The sequence below is a fragment of the Myxine glutinosa genome, chromosome 9 (assembly GCF_964187855.1).
Source record: "Myxine glutinosa chromosome 9, kmMyxGlut1.1, whole genome shotgun sequence".
NCBI lineage: Eukaryota > Metazoa > Chordata > Myxini > Myxiniformes > Myxinidae > Myxine > Myxine glutinosa.
In genome coordinates, this window is record NC_136269.1 from 101,846,542 (window position 1) to 101,865,095 (window position 18,554).

Below are 18,554 nucleotides of genomic sequence, written 5' to 3' on the forward strand. Positions count from 1 at the left end.
ATAATAAAGCACACAATCAAAAAAATATACAGTCCTCATATCCGCAACAATATATATATATATATATATATATATATATATATATATATGTATATATATATATATGTATATATATATATATGTATATATATATATATATATATATATATATATATGTATATATATATATATGTATATATATATATATATATATATATATATATATATACAGTGAACCCTCGTTTATCGCGGGGGTTACGTTCCAGAACCCCCCGCGATAAACGAAAATCCGCGAAGTAGCGACCATATATATATATTTTTTTAATATATATTTTAAAGCATTATGAACTCCCCACACTCTTATTAACCTTTCCCATACTCTTATAAACACTTCCTATACTCTTAAACACTTTTTACACTCTTAAACATACGTAATTTTAACAACATATAAAATTCTAATGGGTACTCACCATTGAAGATACTGTAGCTACCTATGGGTTCCCCAAGCAAGACCAGCATCAGAATCTCCTTGCTCCAGCCGGTGACGTCACCGGCGGGGATTCCCGGCGCGAGAGTGGCTGGTCACGTGACCGCTAAAGCGTGCCGCGCTTTGCGGGTATAATCAGCTACACCTGTTGATCACGTGACCACCGATTCACCGAAGCACGCCACGCTTGAGAGGCTTGGCTTTCGGTTTCTGGTTGTGCTTTATAATGCAGCCCGATAAATGGGCTTTTCAGTGTTCCCGAGTTGGTTTTAAGAATAAATATCTTCTCGGACGAGTTTGTGTCTTGCCCGTCATTTCGTCCGTATCAAGCAAGAGCCCCGGCTCTTCAATACTACAACTTGCGTGATGAAGATGATGATGAATTAGCTGTGCAGTACTGATGACTATGAAGGTGATGACGATGATGAATGTACTGGCGTTTTCCATACGCACGATTCTTTGTCTACCCTTCTACTGTACACTATGTACAGTATTTTATTTCTTGTAATATGTTTTAAATACTGTATTTTTCTTATTTCTTTACGTTTTTTAATTTTTTAGGCTAGAAAATGCTTATTTTACCACAAAAATATTTAAAATAATAGTATATAAAAATACATTTATACTGCAAAATCCCACGATATAGCGAAAAATCAGCGATATAATTTTACATATACTAGCGAGAAAAAACCGCGATGTACCGAATCCGCGAAAAGTGAACCGCGATATAGCGAGGGATGACTGTATATATATATATATATATATATATGTGTATATATATATATATATATATATATATATATATATACATATATATATATATATATATATATATTGTTACAGACGCGGTTGTGGATGTTAGTTTACCGAGCGGTTTGGTATGACCACGTCTGCACAGTTTACCCGATTATGCTCGAACGTTGACTAGTCGCGCTACGCTAGGTCAATAAAGGAAAAGGACACCACGGCTGGGATTCAAATGACACGACACCAAGGGTTCAGTTCTCAAGACCTCCGGAGGAGGTTATATTGTTACGGAAGGTTAGATTACAACTACAAGAGGGACATCATAGAAAGATAGGCACTTAGACACACTTATCTTATTCCCTGACAGACGACAGATAAACAGGACAAAACTGACTCACACGGGGATTGATGGCAAGGAAAGGCAGAATCGATCGCTCCAGGTGCACCTGGGCTCAGGGCAGGATCGACCCGGTCCAAAAGATGCAGGAGGTCTCACAGCGCTCGAGGTGGCGTCTTGTCTGCTCAAGCTGGGGGCGCATCTCACGTCACGTCCGGTGAGTCGCTTCGTATATCCGGCGGGGAGTGACACGCCCTCGGCTCGTTAGCTCCGCCCCAGATGGAATCGGTCCGCCCTTCTTATTGGGTGCGGGGGGGGTTACCAGGCTCCGCCCTTGACGAGGAGCTGACAGCCAGCCCCTTCGTGGTAACCCCGTCGGAGCGCATGGTCATGGCGGCTAACCGAGCCGGTGTGAGGACGCACACTCCCCGCGCCGTCGCCGCGCCGCCCCCCTCTGCTGTTGTAGTTGTTGTTGTTGTAGCTTCTTCATGGGGAAGAGATGCGGGGAGGTATGGGAAGGTCCTAAACTCACTACTGGTGCCATATAATCACATTCTGGTGCAACGAAGAGTCAGAATTAATGGAAACGAGTCCTTAACTGACATAGACTAAGAATAACTAGCAAGATGTCCGAAAGTTGTCTACGTGAGATGCGGTGGACCTGGGCACGACATTTAATGGGGGAAAAAGGGGAAGGTCGGTTCTACAGAGTGTTATTTACAGGCAATGGGACTAGGGAATGGGGGATTGGGGATAGTTGGGGAGTATTGGGGAAATAGGGGAATATTTACAAGCGGATATGGAGGCCAAATTCCATATTCGCAACATTGCACCCTTCTCTACCCTCGGGGCGTCCCGACCCGATAAATTTTTACCTAGTTTAATGTGGCACTCAGATGTAGTTCCCACTACTATTAACTCTACCCTGAGTGCGACAGTTTTACAGATATTCACAAATGAGTAAATATGTCCCCCTGCGACGTTGCACCCTTCTCCTCTCAGAAACACACCCACAGGATAACCGAATCCGGAAAGAATTCGCAAACTAAACATACAGCCGGTAGGGAGCATTATTTACACAAGACTACGCTGATATTTACACTACGATCCAGGACCTGTTTTTGGAGGAACACATGCAGATGTTATGCATAGAGAGAGCACGCATGCCAGCATCGATACACCAACCCACGAGTGCTCTGTGGCCTTACGGCCTTTAATAATGTGCAGAGCACCCCATCCAAGCACGAAAAGCACCACCCCATCACACAGTCAGCACCATCCGGTGCACCAATAAAGTGTTTATGAATCACCGGTGGTGTCACAGCCGGCCGATGTTCTGCCGCTGGTCTTGCCTTCGTGTGGTGCACTTGGTGTTCTTGCCTCTTTCAAAAAATAAAGAAAGGCGCCAACCGCGTCCATTTCTATATTGTGGCCTTCAGTGGTGTCAACTAAAAGTGGTTCACCTGTATGGCACAGGTGCCACGTTGACCCATAGGTCCATCCACGGGTGGTGCTTGGCCGCAAAAGAGCTGCGGTCCATTGTGGGTGGCCACCAAAATTGCGGTCCATATGGTGTATCGAGCAGTGAAAGTGCAGCAAGCAGCGAAAGTGCAGGCCCACAACTGCGAAGCCAGCACCTCTCTCTCCTCTCTCTCTGCCCCAAAACCAGATCCTCGGAGGTGGGAGACAAAAGAAGAAGACAAGTGAGTAAGGTGGTAAGGGTGCAAAAGTGCACGCAATACAAGGTGATGCACACTGGGGGCACATGGGAACCAGGTGAGACAGGTACGTTCCTATCGTACGCCCCCCCCCCACCAGGTAACCTACATGGCCCCTCCCTTACCCCTTACTGTATCCACAAAACACAACACTACCCATAAACATCTACTTTACAAATCAACAAACATCCCTACTGTCTTCCCCGTTCCTCCCATATACCAAATTCGTCTTCTCTCCCTCCTAACCAATCAAATTTGCCATTGTCAACTTTCATCAAAATTTGCCATCTCCAACTCAACATCATAATTTGCTATCACCAATTCATCATCAGTCCCTCCTAGGGAGGGAGAGATGGAATCACCCCAATGTCTCATCCACGTCGTGATGCGTCTCACCAATCCACACAGCAATTCTCATTTCCTGCACAAAGAACAAAGAAAACACAGGTGTGGAGTCATCATCATCACCACAGGTAAGTGGCTGCGTATGGTGCGACAGGTTCATCAATCCTAACTATTTCCTAAATGACTTTAACAACTTTACACTACCCGGGGTCTTTCTCCGGCCAAACCATTGGCCCTCTTACACTATGGGTTCTAAAAACCAATTCCCATTGGCCAAACTGTGGTGCTCTTCAATTTGGGGTCTCACTCCCCCGATTCATCTCCCGGTGCCCTCGCACAATTTCTGGGCTGTGGCGTGTACCTCTCCCAGCGGGTCTACCCACCTGCACACCTCCACCACTGTAGTTGCCACCCGAGCTTACCTGCTCCTCACCCTAACCTAACTACCTGGGGAAGGCCCTCTGGCGCTCTCCCCACTCGGTGCCCTCTCTGGCACTGGGCTACCCGGGTCCATCCTCTGGATCCTCGGGCCCCATCCACAACTCTACCGGCTCCCAGAGCCCACCTGCGGCCTCACCTGGCCGACATCCTCACAGTGGTGGAGTGCCCAACCAACTACACGCACTAACAGGCTACACGCCCAGCCATTTCCACAACACTAATGCACCCATCCACAACACCATTCTGCAACCGCACCACAAATGCCAATATCCAACCACAATTTACCTATACCCTCTACCTAACACTTACACTACCCGCCCCGGGTATCCGTGATGGGGTCCACTCTTCCCCCATTCACACCTTCGCACCATGCACACCACTCCGTACCACTTACTCCCACTCTCTCCACACACCTGTACCTGCACACCTGTGCTCTCACACCTGGTGCCACCTGCACCCTTCTCTCCCCAAGCGCATTCGCGCTGATCCACACACTCACTACTCACACACTGCTCCACACACCTGTCCAGTTGCACACCTGTGCAATCACACCTGTTCAATTCTCACACACACGGCATCATCTCAGCTAACTACTCCCTTCTGAAACTTGCGCTTCCCAGTCGTCCCTTTAAACTATTGCGCTCCCTCGTCATTATCATCCACACTAATCTACCTGCGTCCCCACTACAGGTATCAGTCACTAACTAATCTTAACGTTACCTATTGTCATCTTCGCTAGATCCCTATCAATATAACCTAACCCACCCGGGCTAGTTTTCACTGCCATGCACCCCATAAGCTATAGCTCCTTTGCCCCACATGGGAAGGGTGGCAGGGATGCCCCCCTTACCCACCGGGCCCATCGCTCACTACCAATTTTGCACATCAAATTTCAACAAATCAAAAATTTGGCCAATCCTACTCATCATCTGCCAATCACTACTGCCAATCCCTTGCCAATTATCAAATTTTGTTTTTCTCTAATTTTGGGTCCAAAACACTAACCTCATCACCCAGTCTACTCACTACTGCCTCTCGGTGCGCCAATTCCCGTCCAAAGCCCGGCTTCGTAAAGCCAAGCAATGGATGCTGGTTGTTTTGTGCCGGCGGCTGGATGCGTCCGGCATTCGGGGCAGGGACGGGGGCTTACGCGGGCCGAGATCCCACGCACCATCTCGGCGTGGAGCCATCCAATGTCCCGATCTCGACCTGCCGGACTGCCTCAACAAAAAGTGGTCGCCATGACGACCCTTTCTATCGGGCTGCCCGCTCCGCCTAGTGGAGCACGGACGCGGCCGTTCAAAGCGAGGCCCAGCACGCACCGAGGGCCCGCTTCGGCTAAAAGTCGCTCTAACCTCTAACCCGTCTAACGTCGATGCTTCACCTGGACGCTTACACCCCGCAGCCCGTTCCTTGCTCACACATCCAGCCGTTCCCATGCTACCTTTCCTTTCACACCCAGGTACACCCATTCCACTCACAGCCTTGGCCACACACCTGACCACCGAACACCTTGGCACACATTCGTTGGTCGCACACCTCACCAACACACCTCTTCGCGCCCCCTCCTCTGTCACCTCCTCTGTGACAATCACAGGTGTGCTCTCATTCGCACACCCAACCACGTGCCTCACTACCAATTCCAGCGTGCATTCCCACTCACGCTCTACCATTCCAGGTGTGCATCCTTCCATCCCAGGTGTACATCCTCGCTCACCTGTCACAACCAACTCACTCTCCTTGTCACTCTCACTACTCTCACCTCCATTCTTGACAACGCACTCACCCTTACTCCCGACAGCGCACTCTTTCCCCATGCACCCGTCCGTTACACACCTTTCTCGCACACCCTCTCCCGTCACACCCTCTGTAACACTTACCACAGGCGTGCATTCTTCCTTGCCTTTGACAGCGCACTCTTTCCCCATGCACCTGTCCGTCACACACCTTTCTCGCGCACACTCCTGCGCACACTCTCCCGTCACACCCTCTGTAACACTTACCACACCGCGCTTCCATGTGCTCCCTCGCACACGCGCTACGACCGACTCACTCTCGCCAGCACCCTCACTCCTTGGCACGCACTTTTTCCTCACACACCCCAGAGTCGGACTTTCTCGCACTCCTCCTTTTTCGCACACCAGACCTGTCGCACACTTCACCAACGGCCTCTCACGAACACCCGGGTCCATCTCGACCCCCAAGCTCATTAAATCACCTGGCGCATCATACGCACGACCATATTGGTCACCACTTACACCGGGTCCTCTTCCTCTTCGCTTCTCCTCCATCACCTGCGAATCCCTCATCCGGTTAATGAGCACATCACGATCCAAACACAGACTTTGGACCAATTCTTTTACCTCCTCTTTTATCTCTTTCTTATCCCCTCTCCGTCGCTTCTTAATTTCGCTCATCCCTTCTTCCACTTCTTCTAATTTCTGCTTCACCTCTTTTATTCCCCGGTACGTCTCCTCAAGCTCATCCTCCAAGGCTACCTTGACCGTTTCCATGTGCGTCCTCACCTGCCGGTCCTTCGTCTCCATTACCTCTATCACCTCGTCCAGCCTCGTTGTCAGTCCCTCACGTACCATCTGACATTCCCTCTTCGTCGCTATCAAGTCGTCTTTTAGTTCTTTCTGTGTCGCTTTTAAACCTCCTATTACCGCTGTGTTCTTTTGAACCTGCTCCACTAACTCCGTCTGTCCCACCGTCAGCTGCTCCACCTCCTGCGTCAGGTCCTCTATGCCCCCTTGTAACTTTACAGTCCCCTTTCTCACCTCCTTCTCCATGTGCTCCTGACAGTGCCTCACCTCCTCGCGCACTCCTCCGACCTCTTCACTCACTCCTCTTCTGATCTCCTCTCCCATCACTTGCATCTCCTGCCCAGATGCCACCCTCATCTGCTCCATTTCCTCCCTGTGAGCATCCAGTTTAGTTTCTACCCCCATTCTGACCCCCTCTATCTGCTGCCCCATTTGGTTAACTTCCCTTTTCGCTTGGTCCCTCATGTCCCTCAATTTGCCTTCCATGGTGTTTTCTAACCCCTCTAACCCTTTTTGCATCCCTTCCATTTGATTCTCTTGAGCGGCCATTCTGTTTTCTACCCCCATTAACCCCTCCTGTATTTCCCCTAATCTATTGTCCAATTTCCCAAATTTCTCGTCTAATCCCTTAAAATTATTGTCTAACCCCTCACTGGTACCCCTCGCTTCGTCCCTCATTACCCCCATTTGGTTTCCCATTACCCCCAATTGCTCACTCCGAGCCCTCGCTTCGTCCCTCATTACCCCCATTTGGCCCTCCAATCGCTCACTATCAGCCCTCATTTGCTCACTAGTCTGGGCCATAAGGGCCTTCATTTGTATAAAAAAAAGGTTCCAATCCACCAGGGGCGCTGCCACGGTCGCGGGCGCGGTGACCAGCGAGGCGCCATTTTGCGCGTCTACTACCCTCGCTGCTTCGCTCTCCTCGCGTCCCTCATGTCCCTCAATTTGGTCCTGGACCGACCCTGCCTCACTCTCCACTACCGGACCCCAGCCGACTTGGTCTGCCATAGCGCGACTTTCAAAATTCGGGTTTTTATTTCCGTATAACAAAATCAAATTTCGCCGTTATAATTTCGTCGAGCGCAGTAAACGCGCTCCGGATCGATTCTACCTCCCAAAGTTTGGGCCTAATAAATTTAGTCCCGGGTCCGAATTCCACTCCTCGACACCAATTGTTACAGACGCGGTTGTGGATGTTAGTTTACCGAGCGGTTTGGTATGACCACGTCTGCACAGTTTACCCGATTATGCTCGAACGTTGACTAGTCGCGCTACGCTAGGTCAATAAAGGAAAAGGACACCACGGCTGGGATTCAAATGACACGACACCAAGGGTTCAGTTCTCAAGACCTCCGGAGGAGGTTATATTGTTACGGAAGGTTAGATTACAACTACAAGAGGGACATCATAGAAAGATAGGCACTTAGACACACTTATCTTATTCCCTGACAGACGACAGATAAACAGGACAAAACTGACTCACACGGGGATTGATGGCAAGGAAAGGCAGAATCGATCGCTCCAAGTGCACCTGGGCTCAGGGCAGGATCGACCCGGTCCAAAAGATGCAGGAGGTCTCACAGTGCTCGAGGTGGCGTCTTGTCTGCTCAAGCTGGGGGCGCATCTCACGTCACGTCCGGTGAGTCGCTTCGTATATCCGGCGGGGAGTGACACGCCCTCGGCTCGTTAGCTCCGCCCCAGATGGAATCGGTCCGCCCTTCTTATTGGGTGCGGGGGGGGGGGTTACCAGGCTCCGCCCTTGACGAGGAGCTGACAGCCAGCCCCTTCGTGGTAACCCCGTCGGAGCGCATGGTCATGGCGGCTAACCGAGCCGGTGTGAGGACGCACACTCCCCGCGCCGTCGCCGCGCCGCCCCCCTCTGCTGTTGTAGTTGTTGTTGTTGTAGCTTCTTCATGGGGAAGAGATGCGGGGAGGTATGGGAAGGTCCTAAACTCACTACTGGTGCCATATAATCACATTCTGGTGCAACGAAGAGTCAGAATTAATGGAAACGAGTCCTTAACTGACATAGACTAAGAATAACTAGCAAGATGTCCGAAAGTTGTCTACGTGAGATGCGGTGGACCTGGGCACGACATTTAATGGGGGAAAAAGGGGAAGGTCGGTTCTACAGAGTGTTATTTACAGGCAATGGGACTAGGGAATGGGGGATTGGGGATAGTTGGGGAGTATTGGGGAAATAGGGGAATATTTACAAGCGGATATGGAGGCCAAATTCCATATTCGCAACAATATATATAGATATAGATATATATAGATATATAGATAGATATATATAGATATATAGATAGATATATATATATAGATATATATATATATATAGATATATATATCGATATATATATATAGATATATATATATATATATATATATATATATATATATATATATATATTATAATAGAGGAGTGTGAGGCGCGATTGGAGAGTGTGAGGCGCGATTGGAGAGGAGTGAGGCGCGATTGGAGAGGAGTGTGAGGCGCGATGGAGAGGCGAGTGAGGAGCGATTGGAGAGGCGTGTGAGGGATTGGAGAGGAGAGGAGTGTGAGGGATTGGAGAGGTGAGGGATTGGAGAGGAGAGGAATGAGGGATTGGAGAGGAGAGGAGTGCTAGGTGGAGAGAGGAGAGTGTCAGGTGGAGAGAGGAGAGTGTCAGGTGGAGAGAGGAGAGTGTCAGGTGGAGAGGAGTGAGGGGTCACATATTATGTGAAATAAATAAATTGTGTTCATTACACCATTTCTGGATCTGATGACTTGCCAGTAACCATTTTGTAAAAATGAATGTGCAGCATCTAACTCAATATGTCGAAATGTCACACACATCCATGCCCGTGGGATTCCCACCGGTGACCCCGCTAGTATATATATATATATATCGATATATATATATATCGATATATATATATATAGATATATATATATAGATATATATATATATATATATATAGATATATATATATATATATATATATATATATATATATATATATATATATATATATATATATATATATATATATATATATATATATATATATATATATATATATATATATATATATATATATATATATATATATATATATATATATATATGGATATATAGATAGATATAGATATAGATGGCCCCTCCTTCGCCTTTTTGTTCACTGTCCTCGAACCTTCTATCTGACATCACCTGACAGCTCCTATCAGCGAGTGCCATCTCATCGCTCCATGTTACCGGACCAATCGCCGCCTCTCCTCAGTGAAAGACACATGAAAGCCTGCTTGTAGTTAATGCAAAAAAGCACCTAAAGGACTCTCAGACTCTGAGAAACAAGATTCTGTGGTCTGATGAAACCAAGATTGAACTGTTTGGCTTCCGTCTGGCCACTCTGCCATAAAGCCCAGATCGGTGGAGTGTTGCAGTGATGGTTGTCCTTCTGGAAGTTTCTCCCATCTCCACACAGGATCTCTGGAGCTCAGCCATAGTGACCATCGGGTTCTTGGTCACGTCTCTTACCAAGGCCCTTCTCCCCCGATTGCTCAGTTTGGCCGGGCGGCCAGCTCTAGGAAGAGTCCTGGTTGTTCCATACTTCTTCCATTTAAGAATTATGGAAGCCACTGTGCTCTTGGGAACCTTCCATGCAGTAGAATTTTTTTTGTAGGCTTCCCCAGATCTGTGCCTCGACACAATCCTGTCTCTGAGCTCTGCAGGCAGTTCCTTCAACCTCATGGCTTGGTTTTTGCTCTGATATGCATTGTCAGCTGTGAGACCTTATATAGACAGGTGTGTTCCTTTCCAAATCATGTCCAATCAATTGAATTTGCCACAAGTGAACTCAAATCAAGATGTAGAAACATCTCAAAGATGATCAAGAGTGATCAAGATGATCAAAGAAAATCCCACTCCTCCCTCCAGGTCTTTAAAACAGCTGTTCACCACCATCTCTTATCCTCCCCCATCCAAAACCTTGATCTTTTCTACCCCCGCTAATTTCGGTACCCTTGTATTTTATACCTCCCCCCCCCCTTCCCACGCCTCTTCCCCCCCCTTCCCACGCCTCCTCCCCCCCCTTCCCACGCCTCCTCCCCCCAAGCCCTCTCCCTCCCACACTTCTCCCTGCTCTCAAATGTTGTGGATCTGATGGTTTTTCTGTGGTCTAAATCACAATTTTCAATCACTGATGTGATCATAATCAAATCACAATCACTGATGAAATCACAAAACAAATCACAATCACAAAATCACAAATCACAAAAATCACAAAATCACAATCACAATCACAATCTGATGAAATCACAATCACAATCTTCCCCTTCTCTCCCCTTCTTTTCTTCTGCTCCCTCTTTTTATATATTTTGTTTGTCTGGTTGATTTGTTTGTGAAATAAATGTTAGCTCTTTCACGGGCCTCGATTCAGTATACAAAAAAAAAAAAAAAAAAAAAATCGGAGGCACCTGAGCTAAATTTCAAGTGTCATAGGGAAGGGTATGAATACTTATGTCAATGTGATATTTCAGTTTTTTCTTTTTAAAAAATTTGCAAAACTTTCTAAAATCCTGTTTTCTCTGTCATTATGTGGTATTGAGTGTAGATTGATGAGGGAAAAAATGAATTTAAACGATTTCAGCATGAGGCTGCAACATAACAAAATGTGAAAAAAGTGAAAGGGTCTGAATACTTTCTGAATGCACTGTATTTCATTGCCTACCTCCCCATAAACGTAAGAATATCTTTTTTGTGGGGCAGCAAGAGGTATATTATCGGCGAGATGGTCTGAGCATTTCTGGTCCTCCTCAATTCCTCAATATTTATAATCCCCCTCAATTTAATATCATGTCGGATTAATATATGCAAGTTTGGGGAGATTATGGTCAACAGAGGGTGAATTAATGCCAGAACAGTGCGTTCTCTCTCAGCCGTGCAACAGGTTTCCAGACTGATGATTCTATTTGCCGACGTTGACATTTGCACATATTTATGATTCAGAAGATCGAAACATTAAGTTAAAGTCAGGGATGCTTTTAATATTAAAAAAACAAAACTATTGTTGTCGAGCAATATTGTGCAAATGCGTATGGAAAAGTAATGCCTCCTATTCTTTTTCTCCAAAATAGGTGAAGATATTCAAATGAAACAAAGACAGATACTAACACCTATCGTATTCCATCATGGTGCATACTTATTTCTCGGCATAATCACCACTGTGGTCCACACATTTCTGCCAAGGTTCAAGTAGTTTTGTGATGATGTCATGATAAAAATGTGCATCCTCCTGATTTAACCAGTGTTTCACAGCGGCCTTGGCATCAACATCGAAAGAGCAATGTTTTCCATGTAGGTGTTCCTTAAGTTTGTGGTAGACATGAAAATCTGATGGAGCTAAGTTGAGGCTCGTGATCTCTTGTGGCGGTACTCCATTGATCGTCTCTTACTCAGGATCGTAATGGTGCACCCAACTGTCATTTCCAGTCATCTCCAGTCACTCATCTCCGAGCACTGCACGCTTCACAACACTAACAACGCTATGTTGCCCTCTGCCATTTTGATTACTGTAACACTGAGACATTGTCAGAATCATGAAAATTCGCCCCCAATGGCAGGAAGAACCGAGTTTGGACTGTGCTTTGTTTCATTTGAATATCTTTACCTGTTTTGGAGAAGCCTAGCAGGGACCTTCACGTAAAATGTGACTTCAATCCCTCAAATCTCCCCCACCCCTCACAAACCCCAAGTCATCAACTCCCAAACCCGAGTACGAGTCCTCATCCTTCCAACCCTAAGGCATCAATCCACTCCACACTCCAAGCCTTCAACCTTCCTCCCATCCCCATTCACCCCCAACCACAACTCTTCAATCCCCCCTCCTTCCCCACCTCAATAGCCTCAACCTCCCCCTCCCAACTTTGTCCCATCTTTGCTCTTCCCCTCCCACCCCCTCCAACCCAAATTCTGCCCTCCCCCTCTGCCTGATCATAAAAGCAAACAGACATTCCCACATTGAAACAGCATAATATTGAATGCTTTCCCCTCCCCTATCATTATATTAGCGACTTCACAGAAACCACAATCAAAACAGCCCTGACAATCCTGCGAGATATGTGGAAACCCCGTTGAATTGCAACTGTCAAGTGGCCATGAGACCCAAGTCCAATTAATTGTGTGTGTGTGTGTGTGTACATACACATGTGTACTTCGTGCGTGTGCACACACATACACACACACACACACACACACACACACACACACACACACACACACACACACACACACACACACACACACACACACACACACACACACACACACACACACCTAAAAAAAACAAAGACCCACCCACATCTCTCGCATGCGAATGGAAGGAATAACCAATCAGCTCTCATCTAATCAGTTACCCTAGGTGACTAGGATTAAATAAATAAATGGACTTCTCCCATCTTCGAGACGAAGAAAACTGCATAAATGCAACCATGAAGGGCTATGCAAGGGAAGCCCTTTGCTGTTTCAAACTCTTCCCAGAGTCCCTCCATAGCTATAACGACATTTACACCTAGTACACACAAGAGAATCCCAATGCTGCACACCTCCTCAGCTGCCGGAATGGTTTCATCGCTGATTGGCGAATCATCAGTGACAGCGCATGTAGAAACGTGTACCATCAAGGTTCCAAAGCATGTACCACGTCCAAATGTCGAGCAGTCAACCTATCCAAGGTTTCTACTTATTTAATTTGTGGATTCTATGGAAAGTCATCAAATGTTAAATTTAATTAGGACTACCATGGATTGGCTCGCCATGCTCACCTCACTAAACGTTACTACTGGGCGCAGATTTGTTTTAACTTAGGATCAGACCCATGCATGACATCATCATATGTTAGATCAGGTCATTGAAAGGATCAGACCTCGCCTCACCATTCTAAGTTCCCTGTAATAAAATTTACTTCCGTAAGAGTGTCCGCGGGGCGGGGGGAGATGAGGTGGTGATGGAGGAGGGCAGGGGGGAGGGGGTAATATCGCAAGTCACAAAACCCCTTGGGGAGGGGGTGATATGATTTTGTAATGACATTAATTTTCTGCTATTATCAATAGTGTTGTAATTACTTTTGTTATTAGAAGCGGCCTTGGAAAAACTCGGAAGTGGCAGGAATGGTTGTTTTATTACCGCTTGTGGTGTTTATAAACTACAGTAGATCTTCGCTCAGGTGTGTTCATAGACGTGATAAGCATAGATTGCCTCACGGATATCGGGATTCCTCCAAATTCCTTTCAGTTTAGCGATAAACAGCAGTAGCCAGTGTTTAAAAAGGTAATCATGTGTGTTTGTGCTTTATAATTTTTTTTTTTACTTCTGGTAAAGGTTTTCCACAAAATGCCACGATAAGTTTGTAAACGTTAACAAGGCGTTTGTCCAAAGAGGAAATCCTTTGGAGAGGGGACAGTATTAGTATTAATATTGATTTGTAACAACATTAATATTTTTCTATTATCATGATTGTTATTACTTTTGCTATTAAAAGCTGCATTGGAAAAACGTCACGATAAGCTATCTTTCTACGGCTAATACGCCAAAACACGGAGTTCATGCAAGGCGCAAATCCCCATTTAGACCGTGGGCCGAGCCGCTGTTTTGTTTACTTTCATGACCCACCTCGCATATCTACCTGCATTTATAATATGTTGTGTAAAAATATTACAGAATTCATATCTGAAACTCGTCAAGCACAAAACTTGCACATATTTTCAAAATGTGGAAAAAAACACCCAAAATGTTGATGATCTTTTTAATAAATATTGTCCAATCACAGCACATGTAACATAAGCCACGAGCGGCCGTGAGCGCTAATCAGCCAATCGCGCGCTTCGTTTCAGACTGTACATACAGTACTGGCGCAGCTGTCATGGCGACATACATGTCATCAGATGTAGCTACGTAAGGCGAAGATTCTTATGTTAGTTCTTCGGGGTTTTGCTTCATGCATGTCGTCAATACGCACAGCATTCGCTCTTTCACGAGCCTCGATCTTGTATACAAAAAAAATAAAAAATAAAAAGAAAAAAAATAAAAAATAAAAAAAACATAAATGAATAAAAGAGCGATTCCATTTTTTAATAGGTTAAATAAGTTCATTTTTAATATATGCTATTTTTAATAACATTCCAATTCATTTTTTAATAAGAGCTTTGATAACGAGTTTGATAATTAATTTCAGTTCATGAAAAAAAAAAAAAAATCACTTGTGAAAAAAAATCACAAAAATCAGTTTGATGTTAAAATTAGAATGGCCATATTCTGGTAAATTGGTGTGTGTGTGTGTGTGTGTGTGTGTGTGTGTGTGTGTGTGTGTGTGTGTGTGTGTGTGTGTGTGTGTGTGTGTGTGTGTGTGTGTGTGTGTGTGTCGGACCTCGATCACCCACACTCCTGGACAGTTTTCCCCATCTCTACATAGACTACATACATACTTTATATTTAGAATTCCCATTCAGTTATACACAGCTTTATAATAATGGACACAAGATTGCGGTATAGTTTTTGCTAATTAGCATAACTAATTAATGTGCAACCTTTTGCACTGACTAGTTATGAATTCTTTATGTCATTTTTAAACTAAATATATGCAAAATTTCAGCTTCATACCAGAGGTGGGTCATGAAAGAAAAAAAAACTAGACACATTTTGCTTTTTTGGCACACGGTCTACTTGGTGTGAGGCGAGGTTGGGAGTTCAATCGTTCCAACCCCTGTCGTGTCACCCACCCTTGGTCTACCTGTCAAGTTTGGTTGAGATTGGATAAGTAACGACCGAATGTATCTCGGTCAGACAGACAGACAGACACCAAATTGCATATTTAGTATGATTATTGTGCTTGAGGCAGACATTAGGGATTAATAAATATGCATTATAAACTTACCCTTCTGTCTCCTGTGGTATGTTGGTTTCACCCTTAATGCAACACTAAGAGCACAATCAGTGTCTTTATTTATTTTCTGCAGTGGTATCCTCTGGGTTACCGGTGCACTTGCTGCAGTGCCTTGAGGTCGTCACGTAACATAGTATGGAAGAATAGGAGGCATTCCTTTTTATCACGCCCTCGTATTTCAGGTTGGAGTCCCACAATAACTATATTTCACTTGAGAATGGAACTTTGGATGAGCACTGAGCAGTGATGTCATTTCCTGGAGAGAGACACAGACACACAGAGTTCAAAACCAGCTTTTAAAATGTGGTTGTGTCGCATCCAATTTGGCGTTGTGGCAGTGTTGTATTCGCATGAGGAACCCATGAGACGACCTATTCTTTAATGAGAGACCTCCACAGAAGGCCAGGTGTTGTAGGCTGATGGATGTCAGGATAGCTCGATTAGCAAGTGTGCACACCTCTTGAACTGCCTGGCTGGTTCTGAATTTCACTTGTGAAGTTTTTGATTGAAACTGTAGTCCTGTGCATTGCTGAAAGGGGGCGCTGCATCTTGAAACACAGAATAAAACACCCTGCTTTTGAATAAATAAATATGAATTCCTGACAAAGAACTTCAGTGCAGGAGGAGGCCATTAGGCCAATCAGGCCTGCAGTATTATTGCCAACATATGGTTGCTGTATCCTTTTAAAATGCTGAACATCAACAAAGAAGCACCATGTCCCATTTTAAAAGTCTTTGGTATGACTCTGCTACAGTTTGAACCGCCGTTCTTCCAGACTCAGAGCGGATGCTCAAACCATTACACCACCGAGTCATTTAAATCTGGCTTTCCCATCTGCATTTGATTTATTGACATTGTCGCTGCTAGGGTGTCTCAAGAAAATGATATGCCATTGTGTTCTCATGTCTTGGTTAAATTTCTTGCTTAGAGATTAAATGGAATAGGTCAGGTAGGTAAGGGGATGTGGATATTTCGTTTGATTATGTTGACTCTGTGAATAGGTTAGGATAGGCTCATCGAATATAAAAGTAAATCCATATAAGGTACTTTGTCAGTGAGTTTTGAATAAAGTACAGGCCAAGTGACCTCTTCCTTTGTGAATTTGTTTATTTTAATCTCTCTCCCCTTTTGCCTAGGGAGGGTCGACTCACCAGTGTTGTTCCTGGAGACTACGATGGTGACTCCTTCATGGACATATTAGTCACAGCCACTCCTCAACACACAGAAAGTCAAATTCTTCTTGTGTATTGGGGCAATGGTTTGGCAGTTGGTAAGGCTTGATGTGATTAATATTTATATAACTTGTTTTTATTGTTCACTTAGTGTTTGTTGTTGTTTATTTAAACTGTGAATTTCACTTTACAAAAACACAATAAAAATGACCGCACTGTGGACACAACCTGCGACAAAATCCGGTAACGGGCTGTTTGGGAAATGCTTATTTTTTAAAGCACTCATAAAGATGAACGGCGTGATTGGGAAACACACATTTAATGCGCTATTAAAAGATGAACTCGACACCTCTCATCCAAGTCAACCTCCGCCACGGTTATATCAGAACGAGATGATTCATCACACGGTCACGGATTGTCTAACCGCGCGCGATGGGGCCGTTCAAAAATTCCGTAACGATATTTTTGATAAAATTTGACACTCCACACCCCATGTGGTGGTATACAGTTTTTAAATCATGAGTGAAGCACGTTTTACTCAGTTGTGGAAGAGATAACAAAAGACGCATGTGGATTGCATAATGAGTAACAAAGTCGATGAAAATTGGATGATGATAAATGCAAAATGACCACAGGAATGGCTTTAAAGAGGCGCGTAGTGTGTATGTTCATGGCCTTTTTTTTTTTTTTTTTTTTTTTTTTGTATACAAGATCGAGGCTCGTGAAAGAGCGAACATTAATCACACAGAAAGACAAACCGACACATAAAACATATAACATCGGGAGCGGTAGACAAGATGGGGAGAGAGGGGGAAGGACACAAACACAACATTTGAGAGCAGGGACCGAGAGACATGGAGACATCGAGAGATCTGAGAGAGGGCGAGGGCTTTGGGGGGGGGGGGGGGGGGCGGTGGGAGAGGTATAAAACATATGGACACTGCCCGGACTTCCAGGAAAGAAGTTGGAATTTCAAACAAGGTGGTTCTGGGGTGAATTAGCGGGGGTAGAAAAGATCAAGGTTTTGGATGGGGGAAGATAAGAGATGGTGGTGAACAGCTGCTTTAAAGACCTGGAGGGAGGAGTGGGATTGAAGGGAGTGAGGGAGTTTGTTCCAGAGGCGGGAGAAAAGAGGAATGAAAGAGTGAAGGTGAGCAGAGAGCCGAGATTTCGGCAGTTTAACCATCAGAGGGTTGCTGGCAGATCTTGTGCGACCTGTAGGAATATTTGGGGGACAGAGCACAGAGAGAGCTGGGGGTGCAAGGCCGGAGAGGAGTCGGTAGAAGACCACCTACCTGCCTGCGGTGAGTGAGTGAAAGGCCCTCAGAGATAGCTTCATCGCGGGAGATTCCAATAATTCTGAAAGCTTTGGTTTCAACAGCGTGAAGCCGAGCTAGGTGTGAGGCAGGAGCACCGGCCCATAGGGGAGAACAGTATTCCATTGAGCTGCGGATGAAAGCCTTGTATGTGGTGAGGAGCTCAGGTGTGCCGAGGAAGCACTTCGCACGACGGAGGATGCCCAGTCGGCGACTGGCTTTGGAGGCCAGCTTGGAAATGTGGTTTTCCCAAGAAAGATCATGGCAGATAGTGAGACCCAAAATCTTGAGCGACAGAACTTCTTGGAGAGGATTGTTGAGAAAGTAGATGGGAGGGTTGTCCAGTCGATCTTTTCGGAGAGACATAGTAAGAGTGTGAGATTTGTCAGGATTGAAAGACATGTTCCACTTGTTTGACCAGTCTGTGATTTTGTCCAGGTCTTCAGAGAGTGAGGAGGCAGCAGACTGCCGATCTGAGGGAAGAGGAATGGAGCGGCAGAGAGTGGAGTCATCAGCAAAGAGATAGAGAGGATTTTC

The 18,554-nt window shown here is 45.4% G+C and overlaps 1 protein-coding gene across 2 annotated transcripts in view; it reads left to right on the forward strand.

Annotated features, from left to right (window-relative positions):
* ITFG1 (integrin alpha FG-GAP repeat containing 1) overlaps nucleotides 1-18,554 on the forward strand; it is a 220,484-nt gene that overhangs the window by 15,124 nt on the left and 186,806 nt on the right. For both annotated transcript variants that reach the window (XM_068128708.2, XM_068128709.2), the window contains exon 3: nucleotides 16,666-16,799. In XM_068128708.2, coding sequence (XP_067984809.2) covers nucleotides 16,666-16,799 — 134 coding nt within the window. The remainder of the gene's footprint in view (nucleotides 1-16,665; nucleotides 16,800-18,554) is intronic.